This window comes from Malaya genurostris, chromosome 2, assembly GCF_030247185.1.
Source record: "Malaya genurostris strain Urasoe2022 chromosome 2, Malgen_1.1, whole genome shotgun sequence".
NCBI lineage: Eukaryota > Metazoa > Arthropoda > Insecta > Diptera > Culicidae > Malaya > Malaya genurostris.
The window spans coordinates 4,733,591-4,748,248 of NC_080571.1; the positions used below are offsets into that span (position 1 = coordinate 4,733,591).

A 14,658-nucleotide genomic window follows, 5' to 3' on the forward strand; every position below is an offset into this window, starting at 1 on the left:
TTAGCATACCAGCATTAACTCGTCACGTTGGCTATTTGATTGGTGACAGTCTTCGCAAGTGTGACTAAAATAGTATTAATGACTTTCCTCTAAGCGTTTTGTGATTCATGTGTTTTATGAAATTTTTATTTGTGTTTTAAAAGCTGTACTTGGTATTTCTTATACTATCTATGATATGGAGGACAATCAGGACTCTCCGATAAAATCTGGATTTTGGCCAAGCTCGAGCATTTCATTTTATCAAAACAAAAAATAGAAACATTTTCAATGTGTTGAAAGAAGAGCCGTCATTTTATCATTTCCAACTGCCAACTTTCACTCCCTGATGGAAAAAGAGCATTATTTATGAAAAGTGAGAGACGATTTTGAAAGTACCCCTCTTGATGTATCGCAATACTAGTGTTGTCCTTTTCTTTGGCACGTGCTTTATCCTACCATGGCGTTCTTTGTTCATTGATAGTGTGTTAGGCTCTAAACATCCATACTAAAACTGCTGGTAGTGTGTGTGCACAAAAGAATCCTAAACTAGAAAATAGTTCGTTCATTTCCCTATGCCTGTAGTAGTGATCGGATCGACGAATGTTGCCCAATTAACATATATCGGAGCATTGTTGCACATTATTCGGTACCTGAATGATGCTTAGTAAATTACAGTCAACCAAATTATTCATTGGTCCCGCTGAAAAGTTTTTTTTTGATAGAATATTCTATTAGTGTTCAATATAGCATTGTTACCAGCAATAGGGTTTATCATCCAGAACATATTGGTAGCAATCAAATGCGAAAGGAATTGTTAATATGAAGGTTAGCTTATTTTTTATTTTTTTCTTCGGCTCGTCAGTGCTCAACAGTTCATATTGAATTGCTACGCTATTTAGCATATATTGAGCTTTAACTTTGTCCCAAATTTTCGGTTCAATGCATATGGCACTGGTGTTACAAGCCAGTTGTCGTATGTTCGAGCCCCGATCTGGAAGGATTTTAAATGCTTACAACGGAATTTACTTTAGGACTACTTCTACATTTTCAATTTTTGACGATATATACATTTCATGACTGTCGATAGATTTCTGCATTTATAGTTCCGGTAGTGTAAAAAATGTTTGACTTCAAACCACAGGAACATATTGCTTGCCATACCACTACCTTTCGACCGAATTTCTCAACTTGAATCGACCTGTCCGCATTGCTCACATCCTCCCCAACGACGACAGTAAAGTATTGCGGACCTGGAAGGGTTTTTGAGTCCTCCTTTACATAAGTCTCATCGTCCATCAAAACGCATGCATCCGGACACTGCAAAAGACGCGAATACAATTTCCAGGCCCTTGTCGCTGCTCGCTTCTTCTGTTCTACACTTTGTTTCGAGATTTTCTGCTTCTTATAGGTCTTCAGGTGATTTCGCCTCTTGATACCCTGGATCATTCCGACACTCGTTCCTGCTTTTTTGGCTAAATCACGTATTGACATTGATGTGTTCTTCATGATTAGATATACCACTTTCTGGTCCAGTTTCGGGTTAGAAGAACCGGGTTTTCTGCCTCTTCCTGGTAGCTCATGATAGATGAATTAAAAACCACTTCGCAATACCCTTCTCTTTTAGTCATGTGTCCAACACTTATATTTCACTTCCTTTTCAATACGCGACATTTTGAAAACGCAGAATTTCAACCGCACAAACAAGTAAACAAACGAAAACTGACAGCCGAACGCACAGCATGCGTCTGAGATCTGAGCATAAAAAACCATCACAAATACATGCCTACAGCACAAATGTATGTGGATAGCTTATTTTCGATACACTCCTTATCATCAACACATTTAAACTGCGTAAATTTTGACGAAGTGAAAATGCTGCTTGCAGACAAATAATTGAAATTTTCTTAAATTCTATTGTCAAGAGCAAAATGGAGCCATGAACTCAGCTTAAAATTATATCAATTTCGGATGAAAATATTACCACACACCAAATAGATTGCCTATTAGAAATTACCAACGAAACCAAGAATATGCGAGGTTATGCAGAAATAGTATTATTCTTTAGAATAACGGAAATGGAAATAAAAAAAATTATCCATCACAAAAAAAATTATTTTCATTCAAGTTATAATAACACCCTTTTGAAATTTTGAAATTTTTGAGCCGTCAAAAGGTGAGATAACTAAGCGCTCAAGTTCCAATGTCATGCCTCTCCGTGTGTCTATAGTGACATTTGGTCAATAGAACGGCGTCGACTGGGTACTATCGCCTTTTGCGTTAGTAGCAGAATGAGAGGGTGCGAATTGGTTTGTATATAATAACTCCTATGAAATGCAAACATTATTTTAAATCCTTCGAATAGATCTACTGTTTCGGCTTGACGTCCTAATGGTGTTGTGAATTGAAACACTTTAATGTGATATTAAATTGATGTTAATTTTTTTCAACTTGTTTTTATAGAAGCCGCCTGTAAAATTCCTTGCAAATTAGCATTTTTTCTCATCTCTAAATTATTCAACGTGTAAAACAAAGTATGACTTAAGAGTAACAGTAACTATTTGGGTGTAAATATTTTTTCTATTCTTATTATTAGGAGCGTCTATAGTAAAAATATTCCGAGATGTACAACATCATACTATGTCCCAAGAGTGTAATTGGATACGATTGGTAAGAAATAGGACATTGGGTATTGGTAAGATCGGAAAATGGTAATTATGAATACAAAATTGAAGCACATAAACTAGTTACGCGTTGATTGCTTGCCATTTGCGAAGGATCGAAAGCCTTTCTGTAATGTTTGAATCCATTTGATGCAAACATTTCATTGAGGCGGGGCTGGTCGATGGAACGGTGATCTCGGAACACGATTTGCCCTGTATCCGAAATGGGTCATCGAAATTCGCCTGAGTCATGGACTAAAGTTATTTGCATGTATAACCAAATCACATGGAAACCGTTGCCAGATAGCGGGGCTTGGGATAGGTCAAACACACACACACACACCCTAGAGAACCAACATTTTTGTAACACTTGAGAAAAATAAGAGCCGTCAAATTGTTACCCGGTTGGAAGTCTTCAGAATGAATTAGTCGATTTTCAATTCTCATTCTTTCATCGATATCATGTAAATCTGTGACGTTTGCCTATAAATTTTAACATTTCCTTAAGACTTGTTTTCAGATGAGCGTTTTCCTAATAAATAAATAAATATATAAATAAATAAATAAATAAATGAATAAATAAATAAACAAAAAGTCCATATCATAATCGATGTTCAATCCCTTAATCATAAATTTCATATTTATGATAGTGTATAGAACAAATATGATTATTCTACGTTTCATTATTTCCGCCAAAAAGTAGTTTTAAAAAAAGTAATATTGTGGTTTTATTTATGTTTCATAAACTTCTTACGACTCCATAGTGTGATCGCCATATTCAAGCCAACAACAGTTTTTTTGGTTGCATTTTCGTTATCATTACGTAGGAAAAACCTACCGCTAGCTATCTGAATCAATACAGAAATTGTATGTTATAATCTTATAATACCTATGTTATTGCTATATTAATTCACAGTTACGATTTACATATACGTACGCAAGGATGACTTTTATCGTATCAAAGAACTCTTACTAGCAACTTTTCACACGATTCAATCAGTGCCATCAAAGAGAGACGGATATCATCGCAGTAACAAAAAAACCGGCATGGTTCATTTAACATAGAATAGACATCAGTGCGAGAGCGAATTTCTCTCGATGATCTGAGAAATCAAAGGTTAGCTCACTGCTGTGGGGATTCTCTCTTAAGCAACAAACGATCGTTTATTCTCGTTTCGCGATCCGATTCTGTATGGGCAGTGGATAATTGCGATAGAATCATTTTACTATTGCCGCTTATTCTAACTATATGCATATAATAACCTTTATATAAGTTGTGTCTATGAAAATGTATGTGAATGCTCCAAACAAGGGTTTTGAAATATTGCAACCTAGTATGAGAATCATCAATTGTCACCTTGCGATTCTCTCTTGTTGAATTCCACACAGCACCAATCATTATCAGACTGTAAGTTTGGTTTAAGGGCCGTAAGATACTCAGAGTATGAAGTGGAGCGAAGCAATGTAGAAAAAATCTCTCGCGGTTCATGCATTTAGAGACGCGAGTTCTTGTTGCATCTTCTACAGGATTGAAAATATTGTATACAATATTGATAAATATCGAGCAGCTTCTGTCAAATTTTCGGCAATCACCAAAACTGTACGTACACTACTGTCACCTTGTTTTATCCAGTGTAACATAAAGAACCCTTCATAATCCTCCTAGTGGTGTGATAATTCCTTTCTCTTTCTTCAAAACAGTCTCATAATAACATTTTTAATCTTTTTATTAAATAATTTGTGACACTAATTTGGGCTCATTTTCGCCACAAATTGATTCAGATTGAATCGAGTAGTTCACGAAAGCATTCTTCAGTGTTTATATCACATAGGAGGCATCATTTTTCCAACCAAGCGCTTGACATTTGCGTTACATATTTGTATGAGAAGAGTGATGCTAATCTAAGTCCCAGAAAGCCGATTTTTTCGAAATTTTGTTTTTAGATAACACTAAATCTTGACGTTTCATGTAATTTTAAGATTTTTGGCATCAAAAAAAATTTTCGATTTCGGAAATTTCATGTACTACCCTATGGTGCTTTTACAAGATCGAAAATTTTCAAACTTTAACCGCTGGGCAACACCCCTTACCCATGTCCGATTTAGCTCAAATTTTACATGAGGACTTTTTTCGAGGTGCTTAAACTTTTGAACAATAGCGTTTTACGAAAGGTGATCCCAAAATATTGGCACCCTTATATACATGAGAACGGTAAAAAAACAACGCGTTTTGTCGTTTACGTCACTTATACCATCATATCTCTGGAACCAAAAGCTGTGACTTCTTTGAACTTGATCAATGGCCCGACAGTAATTTTCAAACGAGCATAAGTTTGTTAAAATCGGTTCAGCCATCTCTGAGAAAATTGAGCGCGTAAAAATATCTTCGAAAAGTGCACACACACAGACATTTTTCGATCTCGTTGAACTGATTTGAATGGTATATTACACTATGGGTCTCCCAGGCTCCGTTCGAAAGTCGATTTTTCCAGCAATTCTAATACCTTTCTATAGAGAAAGGCAAAAAACATATTCGTGCTCTTGTTTCAACATAGTTTGGACTTGGTCGTATCAGAACAAGTTACGGATTGCTACTTGGGAGAGCTTCTTTGGAAACCAAAACTACTATAGATACGAGCATCAACAGATAAAATCATTGTGCATCGTTTTCTGTGTGTTTCGATTATTGAAGCTTCGGTAGAATATCGATACTACACAGTATACGATTTTCGATGGAAATCGAAAATGACTGTTGAAGTAAATGAATGAAATAACGCAATGTCCAGACAGTTTCATTCAAGTCTGAGAGGGTGCTGCTAAATCTGCATACGATTTGGCGCGGAATTCGCCTATCAGAAATTTTAAAATTTATGTTCGATGGTGTCACTCAACATAAATCGTGATAGCTTGAAGTAACAGTTTAAATTAAGTAAACACGTTTTTGATGTTTTGAAAAATTTCAAAAAATTTCAACACTAGAATGAAAATTTAAAAAATTTATGATTTTAATTCATGGATACCACGCGAATATATTTTCAGCATATTATCGAAAAATTTCTGCTGTGCCCTACCGTGACAATTATAAATCATCGATCATCAATTCAATCAATCAAGGATGTCGAGATCAAAGTCAGTGACTTCCGGCGGGTCATCTCTGCACGTAGCGTGCCATGGCCGTAGGTTGCATTGTCAACACCTGATGCACTAAACACTAAAAATACCCCTGAGGATTATTCAATTGAGGGTTGTTACGAACAATGGCATGGGTCGCCGCATGACGTGAAGAGAATGAGAGAGAGAGAGAGAGAAAGAGCGAGGGAAAGAGGAAGCAAGACGCAGTCGCGCAGTCCTGATGACTCAACTGGTCAATCATTTTCGCGAGGCCGAAGGGTGAAGGGAATAGTTTTGTAGCTGCAACTACAATTGCCGCGTCGGGATTAGCATCATTTGATCGTATCGAGCGGATCATGGAAAACCCCTCCGGCATAAAATTCAACACCAGGCGACGTGTGGTGTGTAATTTTATCGCACCTAGGAATCTTCTACACATGTCCGACCGCTACACCTCCGTTGCACAGAGAAAGCGGAACCCGACAGCAAGCTGACAACTGTCAACATTTTTGGCTTCGCGCTGATTCCTCACTTACTGGTGCTGGCGCTGGTGGTTCTCAGATACTGTGAATGTTCACCAGCTTAATTGGCATTCGAGAGAAGAACGCTGCTAGCTTTTTTGCCTCTTCATCCCGATCTGAGGGAGAAATAAGCCGGAGGATATGTCCTCCGAATAGATTAAAGCGGATGATGTTTTTAAGATGTTTTCCATGTCTGGTAAGATTCGGGTTTGGTATCCTAGAATGGGATTTCGTTTCGTCACCGTAGGTGGTTTTAGGAGGCGTTGTTTAACAACATTCTCGAACGTCATGAATATCAATTGTGAATATTAATCAGGTGAGATGAAGAAAATTAACATAATAGCTGTCGCGCTGTTTCCGTTCTGTGTCGCGTTTTTGTTGCATGAGCTATTTGCGGTGGCGCTCCGGAGGAGAAACAGGGACATGGCCGCGTTCTTTCGATGGAAATTTCAATTGTCGCGCTGTGTCAATTAGCATACCAAATTAGGCTCAGCCAAACCGCACGGTTTGTACGATGATGACGTTTTTTTATATTCATCTCTGTCATTCTCGCTGCCGGTAAGTGAGGGTGGGAATCTGACGGTTGACGGTATTTACATACATATAGACGCCCTGGAACTGTTCGCATTCAGTACTAACCTGTATCCTTGCTTCGTTTAGTTTTGTCGTTCGCGCTAGTTCCTCTCTACAGTAGATATCGGGGTAGTGGGATTTTGCAAAGGCCGCTTCTAGTTCTGCTAACTGTTCCTGTAATTGAAACGTGGACGGAAAGAGCAGAAAACAAATTTTAGTTTTTGGCCAGTGAGATCTGTTTGGTTATGTAGTATTAAGGGGAGTGAATTTGTTCGATAAAATTTTGCGTAATGAAATTTCAATCGATTTAGCTCACACTTTGATAATGAATAAAAGGATTTTTCTGGTATCTGGTATGTTATTAGTACATAACACCGACTTTCTGTATTTTCCACCCGATACAGAAAATCAAGAAAATATTGCGTTGCTCAGAACTTGAGCTTCCACGCCGTTTCCCAAAATTTCACTGGCTATCGATTTATGCAAAAAATATAGGATAAGGGCTCCCTATTTTATCTCATTTGTAAGGACGTTACCTTAAGGAGGGGAGGGGGGAACCTCCCCAAAATATCAAACAACGAAAAGGAAATCGTTGGGGTCTGGTTTTTTATATGTAGAAAGTGTGAGAAAAATTTGAAAAAAATTGGTGCAGTAGTTTTTGAATGACGATGGACACGGACTTTCAAAACCTGCTTTCGAGGAAAACGCGTTTAAAGGTTTTTGTCTATAAAATCAATGGAAACAATTAATTACTCCAGGGAGCCCGTAGGGTCTAACATTTTAAAAAATCATATTTTTTCTTTTATAATTTATTATAACGAAACATTTTCAGAATGTTTTGTCAAGTTTTGAAGTCAATCGAAGTAGTAATCTTGGGCCTGTGCGGCGAGCTCTTGCTCCTTCGCAGAATGAGATAGCCATAGATAAAGGTCCATAACTTCCAGAGTTTCGTTCCAATAGGCTTGAAAATTTCACAGAAAATTTTTCAAATGTTTTACTATACAAAATATAAAGAAAATAATAATGATTTTTCAAAAGTGTTAGACCCTACCCGCCCCTTAAAAACCTGATTTAGCCACTAAAATCACTACGATTTTTTCATATTTCTGCTTAATTCACTTTGCTCCACATTGGGAATTGATTCACATTACTTGGAAATTAAAATAATATTCAAAAAATTAGCAAAAAACACTTCTGATATGTTCACTACTGTGCTCCTAATTTCATCTCGAAGGTTTTATATTCATCCTATCGTTGGTCCTTTATTCATCCCATAAATTAGCAATGGCGACAGCAATCAAAACAAAATATTGCACTATTACACTCTCAGGTTCAAATTGTCAGAATTCTTATTAAAAAGGGCCTTGATGCCAACTATAAGAAAACACACGATATTTTTAGAACCACTTTAAAATCATATTGACGTTTAAAAATTTTAGGGTAGTTTTCGTTATCTTTTGTTTTGAATTTAAAATTTTACTGTGTAGTTAATTTGGTAAACCTAAAAATAAACAAAAAGAGGAATTGTTACTATGTAGGCATTAGCCCTTCTTATAACAAAATGCAGAGCCAGAGATGCCATTTATACAAATTTATCTGTATTGCATAGATTTTTGATTTCGCATACTGATTTAAATCAGATTACAGATTTTATACAGATTTTCTAAATTTAATACATATTTGTAAAGGTTCATAAAAAGTAAGAAGTAAAAAGTTAGACTTTTCTCTCTGAGTATCTTTTAGTATTTGATTGCAGTACTTCTTTAAAAGTTTATTAATAAGCGGACAAATCACATGTTAAAATGGAAATCTTTTGTTCAAATATTGGATGATGAAAACTGATAAACATTTATAATAAAACGTTAAACCAATTAAGTATCTGGCATCTCTGTGCACAGTCGATGAAGCACACACACGCAGATAAATGAAGCTTGTTTAAAATAACAAACCAGTTAGTAGATTTTAAAATCTGATTCATGTTAGTTTCAAGCTAGAATATGATTGTTTCAAACCATTTTCTCCCTTCAACATCAATAAAGATCTCTGTTCAATGAGAATAAATATTTTAGTCTTGTCAAACGAAAAAAAAAAAATTGTTACAGCTTATTTTATTGTTGAAATAATTCATCTATATATTGCGCATCAACAAAAGTTGATTTTATTGGTAATATTTATGTTGATTCAATTCTGCCTTATCTTTATGTTAAGAACAAAATTGATTCGTTTTATCTGTTGTCTTATTTGTGTAACGGTACAACAAAATATATTGTTCAAAAGAGCCGTATTAGTCCGATTTGTTATAAACCAGAGCTATTTTTTCAATCGTGAATGAACAGAAAAGTTTTTTACGTGTTTCAAAGTAAAGTTTTATCAGCTTATATTGTTTTCAGCGAACTTTTCAACAATCCAAGCGTAAGTATTGTTAATTAATAATATTAAAAACTGCAATATCACGTTTTCTTCACAACCTATATTCGATGCAGATTATGTCTGTCTTTACCGGAAGGGCACCGAATTATTAGATACTATCAAAAATAATTGATTGATTGTGGCATGTAAAAAAATATCATAAATGTATGGAATATAAATGTTATATAAAAAAATGTACTAAAAACAATCATTCAAATTATTTCGAAAGAAATCATTTTACCCGTAAAAACAAAACAAAATGAATATTTTTAACAAACAAAAGCGTAAGTTGAAATACTAATCATTTCAAGTTAATATCTTATCATTTATTTCAACTGCCAAGTTTATAAATTCAAAACACTATTAATATTACCTTTATCCAAAATTGGTTAATTTTGAACTGATTTGGCAAGTTTGAATATTTATTGAAACAAACTAATCCACCGATAAAAATCAAATATCTAGCTTTGTTGTTTCAAGCAACAACATTTGCTATATTAAACCAATTTTTCTTTTGTCACTGTTTCAATAAAATAAATCGTTACGTGAAACCCAAATTTAGTTACATTTACAATATTTTTCTCTGTGTGCACACTTAACAGCGTTATGTTGACATATAGAGGAAAGAAACCAGTGCTACTAGATTTGTCACAATGGTTGTTTCATTAGTATTTAACATGCTCTTTCTGGTAATATTCGAAGCCGAAACAGTTTTATTGAAATATAAATATTAACAATATAATTTAACTAATGTGACCGATATCAAAAAAAAATACTTCTTGATGATAATTTGAAGTAGGAAAACAATTTTTTTGTAACATTATGAGAAAACTTGGCAACTTTGCGAAACCAAATGAGATGAAAACAAAGCACAATCAAGTGAACTAAGTGAAAAACTTTTATCTCATATTTTCAAAGACTTTTATTGTTTGTCGTTTAGTTTTTGAAGTATTAAATCGTTAATTAAACAAGTAGCAAGTGAACATTACTAATTATGAAGTCATCCAGCATTCAATGGTAGTGTAATTGTGCGAAATAGTGATCATGTTTTGAGATGAATCGATTAGTAGATATTCAGCAACATGACTAACTGTAAATATTGAGACGAAAATGTGTCCTAAATTGAAAAGTGAGTTTGTTTTAAATGAAAAAAAAAACGATCATCGAAGAATTCAAAACCCTTTCTTCCAATGAGGAAGTGTGACAATAGCTTGAATCATCATTTTAAAACATTCCACAGTTCGATTCAGGTGCTTTGTAATACTATGTTCACACTGGCCGAAAATAACATGTTTTAACGATAGTAATATAAAGTTAAAACCGCACTGTTCACACTAAGAAAAACGGTTGTACCTATCTGCGTTGCCAGGTCATTTTTCCAAAAATATGTAGTCGGCGCAAAAATCTATCTGTATCATATCGGTATCAATATCTCTTCTACATAAGTTGTAGAAAAGGTGAGCGAAAAAAAAGGTCCCACGACAACCTTTTCTCATGTCTATTCAAGCTAAAAACCAAAATCGGTACTTATCTGTGTGATCCGTGAATTATCGGTATTTTGGGAGAACATATCTGTATTGTTATATAGAGGTCAAAAATCTGTATAAATACCGAGAAATCGGTATACCTGGCAACGTTGGTACCAGTTTTTAGTTTTGTTTTATTACGATTACATGGCTACTTTGATGGAAAACTGCTGTTGTTGAACAGCTTGTCAATTAACATAGTCGAAAAGTGAAGGAAAATGCTAGCAGGGTTGTGCTTTACTGACAATTATATCATTTTTTTTTTATTCAATATTATAGTATAATTTTAAGGCACACTGCTTAAGCTCTAAGATGCCAAGGGTATTTACTAATCTTAATTACGACTAACTTAAAACTAGAAAAGTATCATTATGTAATGTAGCGGTAGCGGATTCTCGAGAAGCTATCGGTAGTGGCCGGTGAATTGAATATCGCATGAGGGTCTTCCATATGCCGTTGGCGAAGATCCATGTTGGCCGCATCCTTCGGTCCGTGTGGGTCCGCGGGAAACACCCCCAGGCTACGAAGGCCCGGCGGGTGGCCCGCATGCTGGTTTTCGACTGGGGCGGCCTTCCGTGGACGATGATGGTGATGTTACGGAAGAGAATGAAAAAAAAAGTAAATATTGTGGAAACGGGGTAAAAAGGGGATGTGGGAACAAAATGTTTGAAAACGATAAAGATCTAATTAGTTGCCATCGAGATGGTGAAGAGACAGGGAAGGGGTAACGAAAAAGTTAGTGACAAAAAAAGATCTTGTTAGTTCCAATGAAGATGGTGGACAGGGACGGGGATCGAGAGAATCGGGCGGATGTTAGTGTCGAACCTGTAGGTGGAGTTTATACTTTCTGAGCGAGGGATAACACATTACACTTGTATATCAATGTGTTTAAGGTACTGGTATATGAGAAGCATATATAAACTATCCCGACTCGCCAACACATCCCGAACCGGAACCTCAGGCGGTCTACCTCGGGCCCTAAGGGATTCCAGTAGCTTCGACCTGGCGTCACGATACTCTACGCACGACCACACGACATGCTCGATGTCCTGATAACCGTCGCCACAGGTGCAGAGACCGCTCTCCGCAAGCCCAACACGCCGGAGATGTGCGTTGAAGGTGTAGTGATTTGACATGAGCCGCGACATAACACGAATGAAATCGCGACTCACGTTCATCCCCCTGAACCAAGGTTTCGTCGATACCCTAGGGATAATGGAATGTAGCCATCGTCCCAGTTCGCCATTGCTCCATGAAGTTTGCCAACTTTCGAGAGTTTTCTGACGAGAGATACTGAAAAATTCATTGAAGCAGATTGGTCTTTCATAAATATCACCTTCTAATGCGCCCACCTTAGCCAATGAGTCTGCCTTTTCATTGCCTGGAATGGAACAATGCGAAGGGACCCAGACTAACGATATTAAATAAGACCGTTCAGATAAAGTTCGCAAGTGTTCCCGTATTTTCTCCAGGAAATATGGGGGATACTTTCCTGGCTTCATTGCCCGGAGAGCTTCTATTGAGCTTAGACTGTCCGTGACAATGAAGTAATGGTCTTTGGGCAAGGTTTCAATGATCTCAAGGGTGTACTGAATAGCAGCTAATTCTGCGACGTAAACTGAAGCCGGATCATTGAGTTTGTGAGAAGCGGTGATGTTTTGATTGAAGATGCCGAAGCCTGTGGACCTGTTGATGTTTGAACCGTCAGTGTAAAACACCTTTTCACAGTTGACTGTTCTAAATTTATTATAAAAAATATTTGGGGCCACTTGAGGGCGCACGTGATCCGGGATTCCACGAATTTCTTCTCTCATGGATGTGTCGAAAAACACAGTAGATTCAGAAGTATCCAATAAATGAGCACGATTGGAAACAAACGAAGAAGGATTAATATTCTGAGCCATGTAATCAAAATACAAGGACATAAAACGGGTCTGAGAATTGAGCTCGACAAGCCTTTCGAAGTTTTCAATCACCATCGGATTCAAGATGTCGCATCGGATTAGCAATCGATATGAGAGATCCCAGAATCGGTTTTTCAACGGTAAGACGCCCGCGAGCACTTCGAGACTCATCGTATGAGTCGACTGCATGCAACCTAAGGCAATACGCAAACAACGATACTGAATTCTTTCCAGCTTGATGAAATGAGTGTTCGCCGCGGATCGGAAGCAAAAGCATCCGTATTCCATCACGGACAATATCGTTGTTTGGTATAACCTGATCAGGTCTCCTGGGTGGGCACCCCACCATGCTCCGGTTATTGTACGAAGAAAATTGATTCTCTGTTGGCATTTTTGTTTCAGATACCTAATGTGACATCCCCAGGTGCCTTTGGAGTCGAACCAGACCCCGAGATATTTAAATGTGAAGACCTGAGCTATGGTTTCACCCCCTAGTTGAAGCTGTAATTGTGCTGGTTCTCGCTTCCTTGAAAATACAACCAGCTCAGTTTTCTCCGTAGAGAACTCGATACCCATTTGAAGAGCCCATGTCGACAAGTTGTCGAGGGTATCTTGCAATGGTCCTTGGAGATCGGCAGCTTTGGGTCCTATAATGGACACAACGCTGTCGTCGGCAAGTTGTCTTAGCGTGCAAGATGTGTTGATACATTCATCAATGTTGTTCACGTAAAAGTTGTATAAAAGGGGGCTTAAGCATGAGCCCTGAGGAAGACCCATGTAGCTGAATCGTATTGTCGACAATTCACCATGCGCGAAATACATGTATTTCTCGGACAACAGATTATACAAAAAGTTATTCAAAATTGGTGAAAGACCATGCTGATGCAACTTCTCAGATAGGATGTTTATGGAAACTGAATCAAAAGCCCCCTTGATGTCTAGGAAAACTGACGCCATTTGTTCTTTACGAGCAAATGCCATTTGAATTTCGGTTGAGAGCAACGCAAGACAATCGTTCGTTCCTTTGCCCCTGCGGAAGCCGAATTGTGTATCTGAAAGTAAGCCATTAGTCTCGACCCAATTGTCTAGACGAAACAGAATCATTTTTTCGAACAATTTCCGGATACAGGAAAGCATAGCAATCGGCCGATACGAATTGTGATCGGAGGCTGGTTTCCCTGGTTTTTGAATGGCGATAACTCTTACTTGTCTCCAGTCATGTGGGACAATATTATCCTCAAGAAGCCTATTGAATAAATTCAATAAGCGCCTTTTGGCAGAGTCAGGCAAATTTTTCAACAAGTTGAATTTGATTTTGTCTAACCCCGGAGATTTATTGTTACATGATAAAAGCGCAAGTGAGAACTCGACCATCGAAAAAGGTGTTTCGTTTCTGTTTGATGAAGCGACGCGCATGATTGTCTGTTCCGGAACAGAGTCAGGACATACTTTTTTAGCGAAATCGAATATCCAGCGGTTAGAATATTCCTCGCTTTCGTTCGTGGTGTTTTTGTTGCGCATTCGTCGGGCTGTGTTCCAAAGAGTACTCATTGATGTTTCTCTCGATAATCCGTCTACGAATCGACGCCAATAACCGCTTTTCTTCGCTTTAATCAAGCTTTTTATTTTAGCGTCTAATGCCGCGTAGTTTCTGAAATTATCAGGTGTTCCGTTTTTCCTAAACTCGATAAATGATGAAGTTCTCTCCGCGTTTAATTCCGAGCACTCTTTGTCCCACCACGGGTTGGGAGGACGGATGTTAGTTTTCGCGCCGGGTACACGTTTCGTCTGAGCTTGAGTCGCGGTGTCGAGAATCAAGCCAGCCAAAAACGTGTACTCTTCCTCCGGAGGAAGTTCTTGTGTTGTTTCTAGATTCTCAGATATCAAATTTGCGTAGCATTTCCAATCAATGTTTCGTGTGAGGTCATACGAAACATTGATTGTTTCCGATGGTCTTAATCCGGTGGCGATTGAA

General features: G+C 37.3%; 2 protein-coding genes across 2 annotated transcripts in view; both read right to left on the reverse strand.

The window, feature by feature from the left end:
• The window catches only part of LOC131428368 (probable 4-coumarate--CoA ligase 1), a 286,060-nt gene that overhangs the window by 129,041 nt on the left and 142,361 nt on the right, over positions 1-14,658 (reverse strand). The gene's annotated exons all lie outside the window — the stretch shown is intronic.
• Positions 1-14,658, reverse strand: part of LOC131428369 (homeobox protein unc-42) — a 100,558-nt gene that overhangs the window by 35,543 nt on the left and 50,357 nt on the right. The window contains exon 3 of the mRNA XM_058592281.1: positions 6,911-7,018. Within this exon, the coding sequence (XP_058448264.1) occupies positions 6,911-7,018 (108 nt within the window). The remainder of the gene's footprint in view (positions 1-6,910; positions 7,019-14,658) is intronic.